Source organism: Clarias gariepinus, chromosome 9 (assembly GCF_024256425.1).
Source record: "Clarias gariepinus isolate MV-2021 ecotype Netherlands chromosome 9, CGAR_prim_01v2, whole genome shotgun sequence".
Taxonomy (NCBI): domain Eukaryota; kingdom Metazoa; phylum Chordata; class Actinopteri; order Siluriformes; family Clariidae; genus Clarias; species Clarias gariepinus.
The window spans coordinates 25,164,285-25,186,756 of NC_071108.1; the positions used below are offsets into that span (position 1 = coordinate 25,164,285).

Below are 22,472 nucleotides of genomic sequence, written 5' to 3' on the forward strand. Positions count from 1 at the left end.
CCAAGGTGTATCCCTGTCTCACTTCTGATTTCCAGGGATAAAATCTTCCACAAAGTTGAGCAGAATATGTACTGGAGAAAAATGAATAAATACAAATAGAATGCCTAACCATACATTATGTGCTTGTAAACTGAGGATGAGATGTATGAAACATCTTATGTGTCAGAAATGAGAGACATGGATACAAGTACCGATTTGCATCAAAAAGAAAAAAAAATTCAGGCAGTCAAAACCAGGATGTAAAGCAAAATAGCGAAAAAAGGTTCTTCTCTCTCCACAGAGAAAAACTGGTCTGCTCTTTCACAATGACCATCGGATTCTTGGTCACCTCAATGACTAAGTCATTGTCACTCACTTTGGCCAGGTGGCCCGCTATAGGTGGTTCTTCTTCCATTTATGGATGATGGAGGCCACTGTGCTTATCTGGACCTTCAATGCTGCAGGATTTTTTTCTGTACCCTTCCCCAGATCTATGCCTCGATACAATACTGTCTGTGAGGTCTACAAAAAATACTTGGACTTCATGAATTGTACTGTATGCTCTAGCACGGCGGCATGTGCTCTATACAGTATGTTGCTCTGGATAAGAGCATCTGTTAAATGCAAATATAATAGAAAGCTGAGTAGACCAAATATTTTATACTTACAGCAATAATATTAAAGAAGTCATCATCTCCCAGTGTGTCCAGTATAGATGAGACTGTTTGCTTGGCAATAGTCAGTCTGAGACCTTTCATGCTGCCACTCACATCCACTAGAATAACCACATCCTTAGGAGATGTCGCTGCCTGTATATACCTATACAAACATATATACAATCAAACATACACACATAGAAAAATAAACACTGTGTTAGATATTAATTTGTTTGTACTGTATATTGCTATTACTAAGCTTACCCTAAAATCATTGAATTGTACCAGTAATTGTTGCATGCATTAAATTATGCTTTGCTGCATAATTTAATGCTTTAAAAAAATAAAATAACTACACTTACCATTTTCGATTTCGACAGTCAAAAGCTATAACTCCATGTTCATCTGGGGTCCACTTTATGCCTATAAAGGAATATAACTGTAAACTATGCTGCCTTAACACCCTATTTACATAATGATCACATTTGATTCACATTGTGTGTTTGTGTGTGTGTGTGTGTGTGTGTGTGTGGTGTGGGGAGGGGGAGCAAAGTTTAATATTAATATATACAGTCTAATATGTAAATATATACCAAATTTCTAAAAATAGAATATAATGAAAAAGCTATCTACATTGCATCCGGAAAGTATTCACAATGCATCACATTTTCCTTATTTTGTTATGTCACAGCCTTATTTTAAAATGGATAATTTTTTTTCCTTAGAATTCTACACACAACACCCCATAATGACAACATGAAAAAAGTTTACTTAAGATTTTGGCAAATTTATTAAAACAAAAAAAATTGAGAAAGCACATTTACACAGCCTTTGCCATGAAGCTCAAAATTGAGCTCAGGCGCATCATGTTTCCCCTGATCATCCTTAAGTTTCTGCAGCTTAACTGGAGTCCACCTGTGGTAAATTCAGTTGATTAGATATGATTTGGAAAGGTACACACCTGTCTATATAAGGTCCCACAGTTGACAGTTCCTGTCAAAGCACAAACCAAGCATGAAGTCAAAGGAATTGTCTGTAGACCTCCGAGACAGAATTGTATTGAGGCACAAATCTGAGGAAGGTTACAGAAAAATTCCCCAAAAAGGTCCCAATGAGCACAGTGGCCTCCATCATCCGTAAGTGGAGGAAGTTCAAAACCACCAGGACTTAAGATCCAGGACTAGAGCTGGCTGGTGATCTAAACTGAGCAATTGGGGGAGAAGGGCCTTAGTCAGGGAGGTGACCAAGAACCCAATGGTCACTCTGTCAGAGCTCCAGACGTCCTCTGAAGTACAACCATCTCTGCAGCAATCCACCAATCATGCCTATATGGTAGAGTGGCCAAACGGAAGCCACTCCTAGGTAAAAGGCATATGCCAGCCTGCTGGGAGTTTACCAAAAGGGACCTGAAGGACTCTCAGTCCATAAGAAACGTCTCGGGTTACTTGACTGTAACCCTTTTCCCTGAAAAAGGGAACAAGATGCTGTGTGAAAACGCTATTGAGAACGCTCTTTGTTCGACCGGTTGTTGAAGCATGTGACGTCATTTGATTAGGTGCATCTGGAGGTTATAAATAGGTATGAACCGAAAACATCCTCTGGTCAATTTTGTCTGAAACGGCATCCAGTCACACCTACAGTGCGGAATTGAAGTGCAGCATCTTGTTCCCGCTTTTTCAGGGAACAGGGTTACAATCAAGTAACCCGAGACGTTCCCTGTCAAAAGCTACACTCAATGCTGCGTAAAAACGCTTTTGGGAATGAGAATAACAGCGCCGCCGCACTGAAAGTGCCTTGACCTCAGGGTTGTGTAGCGTGTGCGTACAATCATCAAAAAGGTCTAGACCTGACTCTGGCATGCTGACTTGAGGACCAGTGAGCCCGGAGCAGCATGGACATCCAAACTATAAAATCTAACAAATGTGTGTGGAGAGGACCAACCTACCGCATCACACACTTGCTGCAAGGAGATCCATAAAGGGACTGTCGCTCTAGTAGGTGGCCTCAACCATTTAGCTCCACACATAAGGCGGACAACGAAAGGGTGCCACAGAAACCCCATCAATCAGGACATATGCCCGAGGAAGACTGAATCTACATGGTTTGCCATACACCAACTTTCAAAACCTTTCCATGTGAGGGCATAAGTTCTTCTAGTAGATGGAGCCCTAGCACTTAGAATAGTTTCTATTACATTAGCTGGAAGACCAGCATCTCTTACTGTAGTTGGCCCCCCCCTCAGGGGCTAGGCGTGAAGGTTTCAGAGCTTGGGCCTGGGATGAAATATTGCCCCCTGAGCCTAAGACAGAAGATCTCTCCTGTCCGGAATCGCCCATGGTGGGCCGCCAAGGAGAGATATTAGATCTGAGAACCAGACTCTGGTTGGCCAATGGGGCGCTATCAATAAGAGGCAAAATCCCTGTTGACAGGCCTTCGCTAGGACTCCAGGGAGCAGAGCTATCAGAGGAAATACGTAAAAAAGACGGAAGTCTGGGCCACGTGTAAGCCATAGCGTCCAGACTCAGGGGAGCTGGAGGAGTCAGAGAGTAATAAAGGGGACATTGTGCTGTCTCCTGCGAGGCAAAGAGGTCCACCTCTGCTACATAAAATCTCTCCCAGATTTGACTGACTACTTCAGGGTGGGGTGGAATGTAAATTGCCCTGAGGGATAGGAACTTGTCCTGTGCCCAAAGCTCCATTTGCTGCGTTAACTTGTTCAAGCAGAGCAAACGCAGTCCACCATGGCGATATGGTAAGACACTACCGTAGTGTTGTCCATCCGCACTAGGACATGGTAACCTCTCAACTGCTGGAAAAGGTATTTCAGGGCCTGAATAAAGCCATCATTTCAAGGCAATTGATGTGCCATGCGAGAAGATGACCTCTCCAGATCCCTTGGGCTGGATGGCCATTTAAGATCGCGCCCCAACCCATGAGGGAAGTGTCTGTCATTAGCATACTGTCATAAGCATACTGTAATGATGAGGGGCAGATCTACGAGAAAATATGTGCACTGATGAGCAGTTGCTAGGCGACGCAACGGTGCAATCAGCGTAAACGTGCTGCACCTGCCGGCGGTTTGTTTAAGGCCCCCAGATACAAGCGCACACTGTTCAAACATTAGGTAACACGCAGTATTAGGGCCTTAAGACAAAGACAAAGCAAAGTTCGAAATCAAAGGCAAAGACTAAGCCAACGTCTACAAAATTAGCCAGAGTTCTAAAGAGAGAGAGAAAGAGAGAGAGAGAGAGAACAGCACACCATCTGAAAAGCTTGCCCTCTCAGTCTATTACAAGAATTTTTACATCTCATGGTGCGGGTTTGAAAGCACAACGTAACAGAGTAAGATCTACACTTCTTGGAGGCCATTTACGAGGTTCACGTCGTCCCAACCAATGTCCTGGAAAATGCTGGTCTAACTACGCACATACAGTAAGAGCAAAATGGGGTGGTGCACCATGGGGTGGTTGGTGCATCAGTGATATTACAAGTTCTATAGACATTAAATATTGGTTATTTAATTTTTACCCACCCTATATACATATTTATTTTTCTGAATTAATGCAACATGCATTCTAGATAATTGGGAAGAAATAGTGAATCTTGGGACATGTAATAAGAAAAAGTATTGTCCATCTATTGTCTATACGACATATCCTGTTTTTTTTGCACAGAGGGACCCAAACCCTATTCAAGGGATCACACTGTGTGGCTTACCCTGGATTGGGTGCTTATTCTCACACTTAAATCATACACTATGGGTAATTTTGAAATGAAAATTGAAATGACAAGAGTACCGAGAAAAAAATCCACCAAGCATGGGGAGAATGTGCAACACAATGACCACAGATCAAGGCAAACGTCTCGGGTTACTTTGCTGTAACCCTGTTCCCTGAAAAGGCGGGAACGAGATGCTGCGTGAAAACGCTATGGGAAACATCTTGTCATGTTGCCGGTTGTGAAGCATGTGTGTATGAAACACGCCAAATTTTTGGCTTATATAACATCGGTCGGGTGATGTCATCTGATAGGACGTACCTGCAGGTTATAAATAGGAGTGAACCAAAAACATTCCTCAGATTGATAAGTCTGGACGGACGTCCGGTCACGTAGTGTGGCATTGGGACGCAGCATCTCGTTCCAGCCTTTTCAGGGAACAGGGTTACAGCAAAGTAACGCGAGACGTTCCCTTTCAAAGGCTACAGTCGATGCTGCGTGAAAACGCTATGGGAACGTCGCCACACTGCAAGTGTCTGGACCCCTGAATTGTGTAGTGTGTGCGCACAAGGCAGGGAGGTCTCAGAACTATGTCTGGGTGGCTGACTCGAGGACCCGTGAGCCCGGAGTAGCATGAACATCCAGACTATAAATGTAACAAATGTGTGCGGAGAGGACAACCCTCCGCGTCACACACTTGCTGCAGGGGAGTACCCCTTGCTAGTGCAATAGATGAGGCGATCCCCCTGGTTGAACGAGCCCTGATTCCTAGAAGCGAAGTGAGCCCACCTCACAGGAGAGGACAATAGCCCAGTGTAGTGGCGGCCGCCCCCCGGTTGCGGCCGCAGAACATGTAAAAGCTGCTCTGACTTACGCCACAAGCTAATGCGGTGGACGTAAATCTGAAGATCACATACTGGACACAGTAAGTGAAGTCTCTCCTGCTTTGAAGCTGTAAAGGCGGAGGACAGAAGGCTTTAAAAACAATAGGGTGCATGTTGGCAAATGTTTGCAGAGAGGACCAACCCTCCGCGTCACACACTTGCTGCAAGGGAATACCTCTTGCTAGTGCAATAGATGAGGCGATCCCCCTGGTTGAATGAGCCCTAATTCCTAGAGGCACAACCATAAAACGGCCGATAGCACGAGCCGTCTGCTTTGTTGCACGAAGAGACAAGTCTGTGGCCCGGCGTAATTCCAATATGCTCTACCTTGAAGAGCCCCGCCAGTACTCAAGTCTCTCAGCAGGTCAGCCTGGTAGGCGTGCAAAACTGCCATGGTGTACAATAGAGCACCAACCTGACCTGCTGCCTGAAAAGCTTTTCCCTCAGGGAAGATAAAAGATAAAAGGAAGTAATAGCTTTTCAGGAAGGATGATGTCCCAGAAGAGAGATAGCCTGGAAGCGTCTCTTCTATCTGAGTGTCATCATATAACCCCGTGCTTTCACCTATATTTAACTATATTTAAAGAAATAAATAAGTTGATGGCAGAAAAACACGGGATGAATACAGCTTACTCCATGGAAGGGTAAACTTATATGGAGATTGCTAAGAAAAGGGGAGAGAGCGTCGTTGAGGCTCCGCCCCCCGGCCACCCGACAGAGCCTGCTGTCTATGGTTTTTTTTTGTGTTTTTTTTTTTTAAGTGCTGAGAGGCTATTATCATTTCCGCGGAAGCAAGAGAGGATGTTTTATTCTTGCCCATTCACAAGAAGCGCCAGGGCATGCTTGAAAGCGGACGGAGAAATTTCCTGATCCGATGAGAACGCGAAAGAAAGGAGTTCTTAAATCCGTCTCTCCGGATGCATGAGTTTAAGCTCCAGGAATGCACGGCGGCTTGAAGCTTCTCAAGGAATGCGAGGCGCGCGCGTAGCAGTTAATCGAAGCAGTAAAGTGTAAAGATCGCCCTCCGATATGGATTATACACATGGAGGGACATCTCGTTTAAAACTCTGCCATTTTCGGGAAGTTAATTACTTATTTTGCTGGTTAGACACAGACACGCACACACAACTAGGTGAAGACAAGAATCTGAGGAATGTTTCCGGTTCACTTTTTTTTATAACCTGCAGGTGCGTCTTATCAGATGACGTCACCCGACCGAGGTTATATAAGCCAAAAATTTGGCATGTTTGATACACACATGCTTCACAACCGGCAACATGACAAGATGTTTCCCATAGCGTTTTCACGCAGCATCGAGTGTAGCCTTTAAAAGGGAACTTTGTATCAAGTCTGTAATACTGTCATGAACATTTTTTTATTAAACCTCTATGATGTACACATATCCCAAGTCTAAATCTGGACCACTGTAAGAGTAACATACATAGCCTTAAACATTTATAAAAATTCCATACCAAATTCCATACGAAAAAATAATCATACTAAATTATTACCATCTAAACACGAAACTATTCAACCAATCTTACTGCAGCTAGTGTTCAAGGCCTCCCAGCTTGCCTGATCTTGAGGGAGACAGGTCTACCAGCTAATTACACTAATGCTACAGTACATCCCACCACACTATGGTCATTTACACACAGCACACAGACAAAAATATGTGTCTTACTGTGCTTGTTGGGGCTTTCCAGTGACATAGGACGCAATGCAGCTATTTAATGTCTACACCCAACATTAGTCATTGTAACCTTAATATCAGTAACCAAAGAAAAACTACTTGTCTTTTGTAACTAATAGCTGAAGTTTTTGAAAAACATTTTGTCAAGACCAGTCAAATGTCTGCACAAGATTAACCCCATGTAATCCTCAATCCCCCAATGGTGCTCACCTGGGTACTGTCTAAAAAAACCCTTAGCGCTGCCAAAGTACTGCCATATAAGGGATGGATCTCTCTCAAAGTTATCCACAAACACTTTGTTAAGGGCTTCTGACCAGTAAACTCCATTCACTATAGCTGGGTCTGAAAACACAAAACACAGAATACGAAAGTAAGAACAACCACAGGCATTGACAAAAACTTTAAACAACAGCTTGACTACTACAACTCCTATTGTACTTTGTAAGATGACAGTATTATAACCAATAACTTATATTTAAAAAATTTTTTAATGCATTTTGACATCCTGTAAATTCATATGGCAAACTAAAGATCCTGTTTTTGAACAGATGAATAGACAGACAGACAGATAAAGTAGATAGATAGATACAGTAGATAGATAGATAGATAGATAGATAGATAGATAGATAGATAGATAGATACCCATCTCTTTCTGGGTTAAGAAGTGCACATCCACTAGGCAAAAGAAAATGTAATTCATCAGACCACATCTTCTTCCACTGATCCCTGGCTCAGTTCTGATGCTCACATCCCCACTGTGAGGTTTTTTTTTGGTGGTGGAGAGGGGTCGGCATAGGTACACAGCTGTCCATAGCTACACAACCTCTTACATGCAGTCAATGAAGAAGGCAGCTTACTATGATACTGTAAAAAGAGAGCTCTTGGCCTAATGCTGTTTCTTTCAGCCAAAGGCTTTAAAAGTTCAAAGCATGGACCTACCGACCTTAGACGGCTCAACAGTTTGATGAGCTCCGAAGTTTCACTAAACCCTGGCTTTAGCCAGACCACTTGTCGGCATTTGAGATAGCCCTGCAGCAGGATTATTGGTCAGATGGAAATCTTTCCATCTGCTATGTTTACACTAATGTTTTACTAGGTATCAAATGTACATCCTGACCTTTGCAGACTATGCCAGCAAGTGCCTATTCCACTCAAGACAGCCACCTTGCAAAACACTGTCCAAAAACTCATGCTTTTCTGAAGCTATGTGGGTTTGCCCAAGGACAATCTGATTGGCCAATGTACTCAATTTATATAAAAGCCAATGCCTGACCTTTGCAGGCTGTTGCGGGTATAGCAAATCTGGACTGCCGTCTACCAACAACTGACTGAAGGGCTTGTATAAAGATGAAGACCATGGGGAAATAAGTGGGGCACAACAGGAATTGTCTTCTCATCTACTGTACATCATACTGTATTTGCCATCTGGAAGATCCTTAACTAACCTCAGTTCTTTTGAGGTCCTCTCTCCAGCCCCATTATCCCTTTACCACTGTTTACCTTGATGGTGTATCATCCACTTCTCCTCCCTAGGTTAAACCCCTCTCAGCTAGGACCAGAAAAGGACAGATTTTCTTCAAGCACACAATGTTATCAACAACAAAGCATTTTAATGTAAATTACAATCTATTCTTCTTTTGGTAATTTCAACTTTTCAATAGCACTGATTTCACTTCATTTGGAGCCATGATGAACTTAAATTAACATTCTTTTCACAGTAACATTTTTGCAAGTAAATTAAACAAGGGAATACTGCTACATTACTTAAGATGTGTAATTGCTTTGCGTACAAAAGACATGAGACATAGTATGTGTGGGAAGTTGTTCAACTGGTATTTTTAACACAATTTTAACCTTATGGGATCATGGACACATGTGAATAAAAAAAAATGCATGCCATATTCACCTACCTAGTCGATACCTAGAGTATAAGAAACTAAGGTATTCAGCTCTGATGTCTTGTTTTTTTATAACACTCATAATGAAAGTCAAAATCAAGGAGTAATTGTAGTTTTAAGACATTTTCAAGGACTGTTAGACATTCTGGGGACTAAAGAAAACAAATGGATTTGCACTGCAGTTCACTACAAACTGAATCCCCCACAAAATAACTATCTGTGATTTTCATGTAAATGGGAAAAAAAGGAAATAAGAATGAAGAAGACTGGATTTATGAATATAAAATAAAATGGAAACATGTTAGATACACTGCAGCTTCAAATTCAATATTTATGCTAAAGGAGTGCTATGAATCTCATTGGTGGGATAAAAAAACGATCAATATGAACAGAAAAACATATTTCCATATCAAAATTTCTTTAAGAAAATATGAATGAACTTTGAAAATTTTCAATAAATGCCCACAATAATGGCAAACTCCATTATTATTAACATTAATGCTTCATTCATATGATCACACAAGTATTAATGCTTGTTATACACTTTACATGGCTTTAAAAATCGAGACTCCCTACTGCTTAACCTCGATCATTAAGTAAATTGTGTGTTGAGATCCTATAAAGACTCCGGGCTGCTTTTGAAACCATAAAAACCAAGTACGATGAGAAAGAGAAAAAAAAATACAGATATAGACAGGCAGAAAGAGAAAAATACAGAGACAGAGAAAGAAGAAAAATATCCCCAAATGAGAGTCATTCTTTTTAAATTACCTCCCTAAATGACTGGTGCAATGTCCCATACCAAATTTGCAAAAGATTGTGAATTTCCATTATAAAAAAAATGGCTGTTCACATCCCCTCTAGGGAGTGGTGTGTTACTGGTCATTTTTGTAATAATCTACAAAAGTAGATATCTTACCAGACCCATTATCACTATATTAGATCTCTTGTTATATACTGTTATTTTATTTGGTTCTAATGTGGACACATTGTAGCACGACCCCACATCATGAGATAATTGGTGATGTTGTGCACTATAGAAGCACAGCAGGTTCTGTTGCAGTTTCTAGGCTGCAATCTTGGATTACAGCTTGGACCCTAGATTATTATTATACTGTAAGTGTGATCTGTAAGTAACCTTTGTGTATGCTGAAAACAATGTTGCCTCATTTTTTACTTTGTGAAATCAAGTGCAACAGTATCATTAATGGTTGTATAAAAAATATACAGTTAAAAAAAAAGAGGCTTACTGTAGCATGCTTTATTCAATACATGATATAGTGTTTATGATATAATTAAAAGTGCAGTGACAATGAGCCTCATCTAACCAAAATACTTGGCCTTTATCCCTTTATGTCCCTTGGGCTTTATACTTTGTCTCCAATCTGGCACTTTTTTAGTGTACAAACAAACACATTATACTGTATACAGTACCAGACAAAGGTTTGGATATATTTTTCTACATTTTAGGACAATACCAGACTATGAAATAACAAATGTATATTTAGTTAATTAAGTACAGTCGTATCTCGGCATACACATTTAATGCGTTTCGGAGGCAAATTCTTAAGGCAAAATTTCTTCCTGGGAAATACATTTTTCCATAGCAAATTATCTAAATTCAGGTCATTTGTTTTAACGCAAAAATATTACCATTTACCACTTTTCAAGACTATAATTATATTTTTTTAAACAATCAAAACATATAGACAAAGACAAAAAGACCTTATGGGATCATGGACACATGTGAATAAAAAAAATGCAGGCCATATTCACCTACCTAGTCGATACCTAAAGTATAAGAAACTAAGGTATTCAGCTCTGATGTCTTGTTTTTTTATAACACTCATAATGAAACTCATAGAACAATACCAGACTATGAAATAACAAATATATATTTAGTTAATTAAATATATATAATTATATTTTTGCTTGGAAAAACAATCAAAACATATAGACAAAGACAAAAAGACATGCAAATAAAGTATAATATGAAATAAATAGACCTCACCTAATCACAATTTGTGATTCCTCTTGGCACTGACTACTTTAAAAATAAAAGCACTCAATTTTCTTCTTGCTGCCTTCCCTCAAAGCCACACACACACACACACACACACAGTGGGTACAGAAAGTATTCAGACTCCCTTTAAATTTTTTCACTCTTTGTTATATTGCAGCCATTTGCTAAAAACATTTAAGTTCATTCATTTTCCTCATTAATGTACACACAGCATCCCATGTTGACAGAAAAACACAGAATTGTTGACATTTTTGCAGAATTATTAAAAACAGAAAAACTAAAATATATCACATGGACCTAAGTATTCAGACCCTTTGCTCAGTATGTAGTAGAAGCAATCTTTTGATCTTATACAGCCATGAGTCTTTTTGGGAAAGATACAAGTTTCTCAAACCTGGATTTGGGGATCTTCTGCGATTCCTCCTTGCAGATCCTCTCCAGTTCTGTCAGGTTGGATGATAAATGTCAGTGGACAGCCATTTTTAGGTCTCTCCAGAGATGCTCAATTGGGTTCATGTCAGTGTTCTGGCTGGTCCATTCAAGAAAAGTCACATGGTTGTTGTGAAGCCACTCCTTCGTTATTTTGGCTGTGTGCTTAGGGTCATTGTCTTGTTGAAAGGTAAACCTTCGGCCCAGTCTAAGGTCCTGAGCACTCTGGAAAAGGTTTTCGTTCAGGATATCCCTGTACTCAGCCGCATTCATCTTTCCCGTGATTGCAACCAGTCGTCCTGTTCCTGCAGGTACCGCTCCACACATACCGCTTAGAATTAAGGCCAAAACCTTTTTATCAGACCGATAGCTCAGTTTGGCCGAATGGCCAGCTCTAGGAAGGGTTCTGGTCATCCCAAACATCTTCTATTTAAGGATTATGAGGGCCACTCTGCTCTCAAGAATTTTTTTATAACCTTGGCCAGATCTGTGCCTTGCCACAATTCTGTCTCTGAGCTCTTCAGGCAGTTCGTTTGACCTCATGATTCTCATTTGCTCTGACATGCATTGTGAGCTGTAAGGTCTTATGTAGACAGGTGTGTGGCTTTCCTAATCAAGTCCAAACAGTATAATCAAACACAGCTGGACTTAAATAAAGGTGTAGAACCATCTCAGGGAGGATCAGAATAAATGGGCAGCACCTGAGATAAATATGAGTGTCACAGCAAAGGGTCTGAATACTTAGGCCCATACACACACACACACACACACACACACACAGTGGAACCTTGGATTGCATCCCGGTTTGCCAGTGTTCTGCAAGACGAGCAAAGATTTGTAATAAATTTTGACTTGAAAACGAGCTAGTCTTGGTTTAAGATTACCGAGTATCATGTAGCACGCATGCAGTTCTTGTTTTGATGTCGAGCGTCCCGTGATCACAACTGAGCCAATGTTTTTTTTGTGAAGCACATCATATTTCTATGTACAGTATATTTCTATTTTTATGCACATCATGTTTCTATTTTTATTTTTAGTTATATTTTTCCTAGCACATTTCTATTTTTATTTTTAGTTATATATTTTCCTAGTTTAATTTAATTTTTCTATTTAATTTCTATTGTATTCTTTTTATTTATATTTATTTCTTATTTGTAAACTTTAATTCTCTTTTAGGGTCAATGGCAGTCGTATAATGCATTTCACTACATTTCGTACTGTGTATGTTTGTGTATGTGACAAATAAAATTTGAATTTAAATTTGAATTTTTCTCTCTCTTGCGCTGTAGAATTGTGAATAATCGTCTCCCCTGCTCGGTCTTACCGCGCATCTCTCACTGGTATAATCAACATTTGTGCGTGCGTGTATTGTTTGCTATACCGCTGTGACCACGTGTGTGCGTGTAAAACATCTTTTATTTTTTTTCATGTAAAAGAAAAAGAAAGTCTTATTAGAGAGGTTAAAAATCCTGTTCCCTTTCAAAAGCTACACTCAATGCTGCGCGGCAGCACTATGGGAAACGATTTCTTGTGACCGGTTGTGAAGCACGTGTGTGTCAAACACGCCTAATATTTTGGCATGTATAACCTCAGGCAGGTGACGTCAACCGATGAGGTAGACTAAGCTTGCGCCGCTAAGACTAGCGCACTAGGTTCTGCTTTGAGGACAGGACAAATTCTGTCCCTCAGGATCATTTACATTCTAGGACATGGCGAAATATGCAGACCCAGTCCACTGCTGAACCGCTTCAGTGCTGGAGCTTCTGCAAGAAAGTTGACCTCGGGCTTTTGCCCTAGTACACTCAGAACATACGTAGCAGCTTCTCGCCTACGTCCTGACTTAGTGTGCTTAGGCTTTGCCAACTAGCTAGGAAAAGCTGTTCTGCATTCTTACCCAACTATCTTCCACAGTTGAAGCCTTCTGTCCTCCGCCGTTAGATCCGAAGGAGTAAGACTTCATTCGCTGTGCCCAACAATTTACAGTGCACCTCCGCATTAGCCAGGGCCGTAAATTAGAGCAGGGTTTCATACATCTTGGGGCCACGGCCGAAGGGCAGCCCCCATTAGACGAGTTGGGTTAGAGATGCTAGTGCCCTAGCCTAGGAGGACAGGACAAATTCTGTCCTTCGGGATCTTTTACATTCCAGGACATAAAACATGTAGACCCAGTCCACTGCCAAACTGTTCCAGTGCTGAAAGTTTCTGCCAAAAAAAAAGCTGTTCTGCATTCTTGCCCAACTATCTCCCACAGTAGAAGCCTTCTGTCCTCCGTCGTTAGCTCCGGAGCAGTAAGTCTTCATTCGCTGTGTCCAGCTCATGCTCTTCAATTTACAGCGCATCTCTGCATTAAGCCAGGGCCGTAAATTAGAGCAGGCTTCCATATGTCGTAAGGGCCGCGGCCCAAGGGCGGCCGCCATTAGACAAGTCGGGTTAAAGATGCTAGTGCTCTAGCCTATGAGGCGCGTGGCATACTTCGCCTTTAGTGATTAAGGCCGTTCGACCAGGAAGCTTGCCTCATCTATTGCTCCGGCAAGAGGGGCTTCCAAGCATGGCATGCGCCAGGCTGCCCTTCCGCAAGACATCGGTCAGGCTTCATAGGGGGATGCCAGGCTCGCGGGTCCTCAAGTCAGCATTCCAGGATTATGTCTAGGACTCCTTGGGGGTACTGTGCGCACACTACACAACCCTGAGGGTCCAGACACTTGCAGTGCGGCGGAGTGGGTATTCTCGTTCCCATAGCGCTGTCGCGCAGCATTGAGTGTAGCTTTTGAAAGGGATTGTCTCGGGTTACTTTGCTGTAACCCTGTTTCCTGAAAAAGCGGGAATGAGATGCTGCGCTCTAATGACACACTGCATGCGTGACTGGACATCCTTCAGACAAAATTGACCTGAGGGTGTTTCCAGTTCATGCCTATTGATAACCTCCAGGTGCACCTCATCGGTTGATGTCACCTGCCTGAGGTTATACATACCAAAATATTTGGCGTGTTTGACACACACGTGCTTCACAACCGGTCACGAGGAATCGTTTACCATAGCGCTGTCGCGCAGCATCTTGTTCCCGCTTTTTCAGGGAACAGGGTTACAGCAAAGTAACCCGAGATGTTTCTTTCTTTCTCTACAAGCCTGCACTGACACTGTTATGTGTGTGCGCGCGCATCATTGGACACCGTGCCCCTTCACACACACCCCTCCTCCTTTTGACTTCACACACACCCCTCAGCCTTTCAACCTCACACACACCCCTCTTCCCTTTGCCTTCACACAACTTTCTAGTTCCGCCATCGCCAAGGAGAAAACAGCTTGCTGTCTGCTCATGTGCCCGCTTTATTGTCTCTGCATACACCATGCCACCTGCTCAGCGCCACTGGTCTCACCTGTTCTGTACTGCCCTGGGCACCTCTGTTGACACCGCACCTGCTTAAGATTGACTCACAGAACCACAACATACTGTACACTGAAACGGCTCTAAAGCGGGTGCCTTCGTTACATGTAGTGTATTGACCAAGAACAGAATACTTTGCTGCTTTAAAAACGCCTTTTTTCAGTTATTAAAGAACTGTTTATGTTCTGATGAATAAACACTAAGCCAATGTGCCACCTAAGACCTTTTCTTCAGATTCTTCATATTACTTATCATTTTATTGGACAATTTAGCTTCTAGTTAATCAAAAGTAGGAATAATTTAAAATGATTTTTAGAGTAAAATTTTGAGTGGTTTACTTTGGAAAAACCAATCCTTTATGGACCCCATTTTGTGCCATAGTGGCACACGCCATGCTGCCATTCTTCGGATTTTTTTATTAAACCGTTGTGGCGAGTGTAATTTTTTTATGCTGTGGTCTGTTGGGGCTGTAACATTAAAGTGTCAGACAGAAATAGACTGGACAAAGTAATTAAAAGGGCCAGATCGGTGTTAGGAATGGAGCTTGGCACTGTGAAGGATTCAGTAAAAAAAAAAAAATGCATCCTGAACAATCCTTCTCACCCGCTATTTATAGTGTTCTCTCCAACCAGAGAAGCAAATTCAACCAGAGACTGATTCCCTCTGTTCTACAGAGCGCCACAAGAGATCTTTTTTCCAATGGCCATAAAATTATACAACTCTTCTCTGAGACGTGTACACTGTCAGTAACAACAATAATACAATATATTACATACCTGGACAATTTGTGCAATATTTACCAATGCTCTTGGACCGTACCATTTTCAAGTGCAATTTCTAATTTACCCATATAACTTGTGAAATTCCTTTTGCTTTTTTCATTACTGTACATGTGCAATATATATATATATATATATATATATATATATATATACTGAATTATGTTAGGGGTTTACTCTTTAACAGATTTTTTTTTTATTCGAATTAAATTTTGTCTAATGTATCTTTTCCTTTCCTCCCGGAAAACGACTTTAAGAACTGTAACCAAAAATAAGCAATTTCCCTCTGGGATTAATAAAGTTCTTTAAACAAGTTTGGTCTCCTTAGTTGAAGAGCCATTGTAATACCATGTTGATGGTCAGGTGTCAGGTCAAGTGTGTGTGTGTGTGTGTGTGTAAGAGTAAGATTGATCTCTCTCTGAATTGGATTGTAGATTCAATAAATCTCTCATGACATCAATTTTTATGCCAATATGGATTTATTAGAAAATCTATCACTTGTTTTGCTCTCCTACTTATAAACTTCAGTTTTCTAAGAGCAGAACATGTGGTTTTCCTGGGGGTCTCTCTCTGCCTCTCTCTCTCTCTCTCTCTCTCTCTCATTCACTGTCTTTCTCATTTATGGTGTCTACCAAAAAAAAAATTACTTTGTTCTGACATGACTTCATTGTTAGTCAATAATCACTAACTATTAAACTGATTATTTGAACACTTGCTGAATAATACAGTTCTATAAATGAAAATTATAAAAAATTTCTTATGAATGTCTTCAGAAAGTTTTTTCTGAAGACGTTCAAATGCACCATAAATGGCCACTGCTGATATGCTTTATTTATGCATTACTTCAGAAGCAATCATGTTTCTGGTGATTACATTTAATTATGTTAATCCTCTATGATGGTACATGTTTCGGTGAACTGTTTGCTGTCAATTTAATTACATCCTAATAAGCCCCAGGGTAAAAAGGCTAACCTTAATGTGAATTCATCATGTTTTGATGTAACGTAGCATTTAACCATATAAAAAAAGAAAAGAAAATCATCACTTAGCATATACATTAACTGCTATTATGAAAAATGCCATTTGTCAGATTTATTTATAAAAACATACGCATTTTCTAAATAATGAATGATAAAATCAATAAAGTTGGTTTAAGCATAAAACTTACTATGCAATGAAAGCATATATAACAAGCGGATATATGGATGGATGGATGGATGGATGGATAGATAGATAGATAGATAGATAGATAGATAGATAGATAGATAGAAAATATTTGCCTAGTTATCTAATATGATATCTCCAGAAAATATTTCCTATATGTCTTATTAAAATACATTTGTTTAATTGAAGTAAATGTGCCAATATTTTGGCAAATTTTTTTTTATGATTTTTTCACATTTTGTAAATGGTACAAATGCATATTAGCAGAACTGTCTATTACTTCTGTACATTACACAGCTCTGTGATGCTAAAGAACCTTATTTGTCTATTTTTTGTTTGTTTTTAAGAAACATACCTTTGTTGTACATGTTGGTAGGTACCTGCACCACGCTGAGGCTGAGGTTAACAGACAAGTTGTTGAAATGTTCATTGGGCTGCAAGACGAACTCCCCACCTAGTTCAACATTATTGCCTTCCTCATCCAGTTCATTGATGAGCACAGCATTGAAATATTCATACTGCAGGAAAAAAAAAAAGAGGGGTTTATGAGGTGCCTTAAAAGTACATAAATCATACTGTACTGTACGTACATCACTCTTTAATGAGGCAACAAGAATTTCAAAGCAATTTACAGGCTAATGTGGTACTTGGTAGATGGTAGCGAAAACTTTGAGAAGTCAGGAGATCAATAAGGTTTTAATCATGTGCAAATCCATCTTGCACAAATCGATCTTGGTTTAAATGTTTAGGGAAAAACACATTACAGTATGTAACCTTCTGCAAAATTAAAAGAGAACAATAATTAAATAAAAGAAAATTCTCTGCCCTATTCAACCCATAGCTATAGCCATGTTATCCATCATAACTACACTTGGTTACTATGGTCTTTAACTTTCATCATTAATAATAGCATCAAATAATATTTTAATATTTCTGCATTATCAGTTATTCTAATTATGTAGGCTTTACAGATATTTAGAACAATGTAATTTTTGTCATATATTGTACAATACCAATATCAGTGTGAAAGTGTTTGACATTTGATTGTGCACAATAACAAAACAGTTATGGGAGTAAAAAACTACTGCTATTTCTCTATGTAATCAACTGCACCACTAATACAAGGGGCGGTTATAAATTATTTTGTCGCATGAAAAAACTGAAAATATTTGTCCAAATTACTATATGTCTCAGGAAATTAGTAAGTTCAGAATCATTTCTTCTTGTTTAAAAAACCATGGTATAGTTCTGCACAATGCTGCTAAAGAGTTCACGCAAGCAGAAGAAGCGTATAGTGCTGTGTGTTATGCCGTCAACAGTGCATGAGCGAGCAGTTCAAAAAAGATGCGGTCGGTACATGGTTTGGAGGAAACACGTCTTCTGCCCACCTGACTGAATGATCATAGTAGCCTTAATGTGGGAGCCCCTAGTGATTGGATATGACTAAATTAGGGAGCAAATCTGGGAAAAATAAATAAATAATAATAAATAAATAAATAAATACATAATTGGAAACCACAGAGAACTTTAAGCCATGCTCTCATGCTGGTAAGCTGACTGTGAGAGTAAAGTCAGTTGTGGGGAATCGGAGTGGAATACAAAAGCATGGGAAAAAGGCAACTAAAGTGACGAGGCACTGAACTGATTCATGACAGTAGTACTAGCTGTCTGTTCTCTGAAACATGGAAGGTGGAATTTATCCGGTGTATAGTTGCTGGCAGATACGATCTAACAAAGAATAAGCTAATAACCTTGGTGATGGGGAACAGGTCAATAAAACAAGGGGATACTATAAACTGTACAGAAAACGTAGGTCCCTATCAGAGATGATGTCAACTGAAAGTACATGTTGCTGGAAAACATGTAGGACAAGAAGTTCTGCAGTTTTGTTAGCAGAGGGGAGTTCAGGTAGGGGATCAAATTGGTGGCCTTGGAAAAGCACTTAACAACAGAAATTCTCCCCGAAACTGGTCTATTAATGGAATCAAGGGCAGTGTGAAACCAAGGAAATGCTGCCATAAAGCCTAGGACTTCGATGCTTCTTGGTGTCAAGAACTAACCTTAGGTGACCAGACTACATAGCTTTAGCAGTTAGCCCCTTGTTGCGTGAATGGGTAAAGTGATAAAGGGTTTAAGTTGTGTTGTATGGAATATTGGGTGGATCCGGAGTGCCACAGGCAGCTGGAGCCGGTAGGTGACAGGGTTAATCCGTAGGGTGATGCGGCAGGTCCAATGAATCTGGGTGTGAGCTTTCGTAATTTGGGTGCAGATGGAGGTTTTTTGTTAAAAGGCATACCTTGTCACCTACTTTGTACAACCGTTCTGGAGGGTGTCGGCGGCGATGTTAGGCGACATAGCTGGTGTTGGTGCATTGGATAGCGATGTTTGCTTGATTCCATATCCGCCGACACCTACGGACCAACTGTTGGGCCGATGTCAAACCATGGCAAACCTCAAATGGGCAAAGGCTTGAAAGCTCTGCCCATGTGAGGTAGCGGGCCCAGGAGCGTTGGCGATTGAAAACAATATCAGTTCGGCAGTGTCCTTGGCTGAAGGGAGTCCGGTGAGGGCCACCTAGGTGTATTGCTTTAGAGAACCGGTCGACTATCGTGAGGATGGTATTTTTCCCCTTCAGAAACCGGCAGGCCCGTTATGAAATCCAGGGCGATGTGCGTCCAGGGCCGTCGAGGAATGGGAAGTGTTCCCGGAGTGTCTGGCGACGGGCAAAAAGTGCCCCATTGAAGGACCTCTGATCTTAAAGTTTGGGGCACATAGAGTCGTCCACACGATGCACCTGCCGGTTCGGTCTCCACAGCCTGAGCCTGGCGTACCCTCGTCTCTAAGTACCATTGGAGAGGTGCAATGATGCACGTGAAGTGGGTATGACAGGCACGGGGTCCGCCCGGGGGACGTCTTCCTCTTGTTGTCGGGATAGGGCGTCGGCTTTGGTGTTTTTAGACCCCAGGCGATATGACAGATGGAAGTTGAACTGTTCAAAAAATAATGCGCACCGTGCCTGCCGTGGTTTAAGTTGTTTCAGACTTCTGATAGTGATGAGGTTCTGGTGATCCGTCCAGACAATGAACGGCTCACTGGCGCCCTGGAGCCAGTGACGCCATTCCTCCAAGGCCCATTTTATGCCCACAGCTCGCGGTCCCCTACCCCGTATCGCTGCTGAGTGGGGTCAAATTTCTTGGAAAAGAAGCCACAAGGGTGTAGCTTCTGGTCTGGACCTTGCTGGGAGAGAACAGCACAGCGCCCACATATGACGCGTCCACCTCCACAACGAACGGTTGGTTGGCATCTTGGTGAAGAAGAATAGGGGGGGTGGTGAAACAGTGGCAAAGTTCTTGAAATGCAGAAATGGCGGCGGGAGTGAGTTGGAAGGGATGAGAGGAGGGCCTGGTCAGACTGGTCAGTGGTGCTGCAACTGTACTGTAGCCCCAGACGATAGAAGCAAACCCGAGGAACCATTGAAGCTGTTTGAAAGTCTTGGGTAGGGGCCAATGACGAACAGCCTTCAGTTTCTGCGGGTCCATAGCCACACCCTGGGGCAAGATAACAAAACCCAGGAACGTTGTGGAGTGCTTGGGAAAAGCAAATTTTTCCAACTTGCAGTACAGTTGGTGAGCGAGAACAGCCCGGACGTGCTAGCTATGTTCTTCAGTGGTGCGAGAGTATATGAGAATGTCATCTAAGTAGACGAACACCCATCAGCCTAGCATGTCTCTCAAGACATTATTGATGAATTGTTGAAAGGCCGAGGGTGCGTTACAGAGTCCAAATGGAATGACCAGGCTCTTGTAATGTCCGGTGGGAGTGTTGAAGGCTGTCTTCCACTCATCGCCCTCTCTGATACGCACCAAGAAGGTCCAACTTCGTGAACACGGTGGCACCAGAGAGGGGTCCAGGGCTGAGTTGTTGAGCGGCAACGGGTGTCGGTTCTTAATGGTAATCTTATTTAGCCCCCGATAGTCGACACATGGGCGAAGTTCGCCTCCTTTCTTCTTCACGAAAAAGAACCCTGCAGCTGCCGGCGACGAGGAGGGTCGGATGGTTCCATGGCGAAAGGCGCTGGTGACGTTCTAATCCATCGCCTGTGTCCCACTGGCTGACAGCGAGTAGAGATGGCCGCGGAGGCGGGGAAACGGATCCCGGCTGAAGCTCTATCGCCAGGTCGTAAGGGCGATGGGGTGGAAGGTGGGTGGCTCTTCTTTTACAAAAGGCTCCAGCCAGGTCATGATAGGTGGGAGGGATGGCGTTGATGTCGACATCGGAGGCCTCGGACTCCGTGGAACACGTCCCAGCCTAAACCCGTAGGCAAAGTTCAGAGCAGGTCGGCCCCCACTGGAGGATTCGGTTCCGGGTCCATAAATTGAGGGGGTCGTGCTGCAGCAGCCATGGGTATCCGAGGATGATGGGAGCTAATGAGATGGATGTGAGATGGAGTTGAATCTGTTCCTGGTGCTGGTCTATGGTGAGCGTTTCCAATGCGCGTTTCCCGGGCGAATTGGGCAGATCGCCTGGTGGTGTGCCGCGGACCCACAGTAGACACACAAACCCCCTTGACACCGTCGTTCGCGTTCTGCCACGGTCAAGGAGGCGCGTCCTAGTTGCATGGGTTGCTGTCCGGTGGTGGTAGTGGTGAAGGCTGTAGGTGGTCGTGGTGTGGCGTAGAAGAAGGTGGGTGCAGCCTTCCCACATGCTTTAAAGAGTCCATCATTGTTCCTGTTCCAAAGAAACCTCAACCTGCTTCTCTTATTGACTATCGCCCTGTAGCCTTCACCTCAGTAGTGATGAAGTGCTTTAAGCGGCTGGTCAAGGACTTCATCATTTCTTCATTACCAGACACACTAGACCCACTACAGTTCGCTTACCATCCAAATTGTTCTACTGATGATGCCATCTCTCATCTCCTCCACACATCACCTACTCACTTGGACACTAGAAGGGGAATTATGTTAAAATGCTCTTTATCGACTACAGCTCTGCATTTAATACCATAATTCTTCAACGAGACGGCCTACCTGAAGGAGATTAGGAACCTGAAGAACTGGTGCCAGAGGAACAACCTCCTTCTAAACGTCAATGAGACAAATGAGTTGATAGTGGACTTCCGCACTAAACAGGAGAGGAACTACCAGACCCCCGTCATCAATGACAGCCCAGTGGAGAGAGTGGACAGCTTCAAATACCTCTGTGTTCACATCTGTCACATCAACACCGTGGTGAAAAAGGCCCGGCAGCGTCTCTACCACCTCAGACACTTGAGAGACTTCAGGCTGCCCTACAAGGTGCTTAGGAACTTTAACTCCTGCATCATAGAGAGCATCCTGACAGGAAACATCACAACCTGGTTTGGGAACACCACCATGCAGGACAGACGAGCTCTACAGAGGGTGGTGCGATCAGCAGAGCGCACCATCTGCACCGAGCTCCCTGACCTGCACTCGATCTACAGCAGGCGATGCTGGACCAAGGCCAGGAGGATAGTGAAGGACCTCAGCCACCCCAACACTGGACTGTTCTCTCTGTTGAGGTCAGGAAAGCGATTCCTCTTCCTGAAGGCCAAAACAAGGAGACTGAGGAGGAGCTTCTTCCCGCAGGCGATACGGTCTCTTAATCGATACACCACACAGTACTGACCCACACATATGGTTTTCACACTCACACTAGACATTCTGGACATTCGATTACACTAGTGGCCACTGCACAAATGCACTTCATGGTCATTAGTTAAATCACTATCACAAGCCACTTTAAATAAACCACTTTTAAGCATATTTGCACTGCACAAGACACTTTAAATATGTGGATTGCACAACCCTGGACATTAATTTTTTTTATTACCATTTATTCTAACTA

At 42.2% G+C, this 22,472-nt stretch overlaps 1 protein-coding gene across 1 annotated transcript in view; it reads right to left on the bottom strand.

The window, feature by feature from the left end:
- cacna2d3a (calcium channel, voltage-dependent, alpha 2/delta subunit 3a) overlaps positions 1–22,472 on the bottom strand; it is a 293,959-nt gene that overhangs the window by 133,896 nt on the left and 137,591 nt on the right. Inside the window, exons 5-8 of the mRNA XM_053503660.1 lie at positions 16,963–17,125; positions 7,140–7,271; positions 998–1,058; positions 648–798 (exon numbers count right to left, since the gene is read on the bottom strand). Coding sequence (XP_053359635.1) covers positions 648–798; positions 998–1,058; positions 7,140–7,271; positions 16,963–17,125 — 507 coding nt within the window. The remainder of the gene's footprint in view (positions 1–647; positions 799–997; positions 1,059–7,139; positions 7,272–16,962; positions 17,126–22,472) is intronic.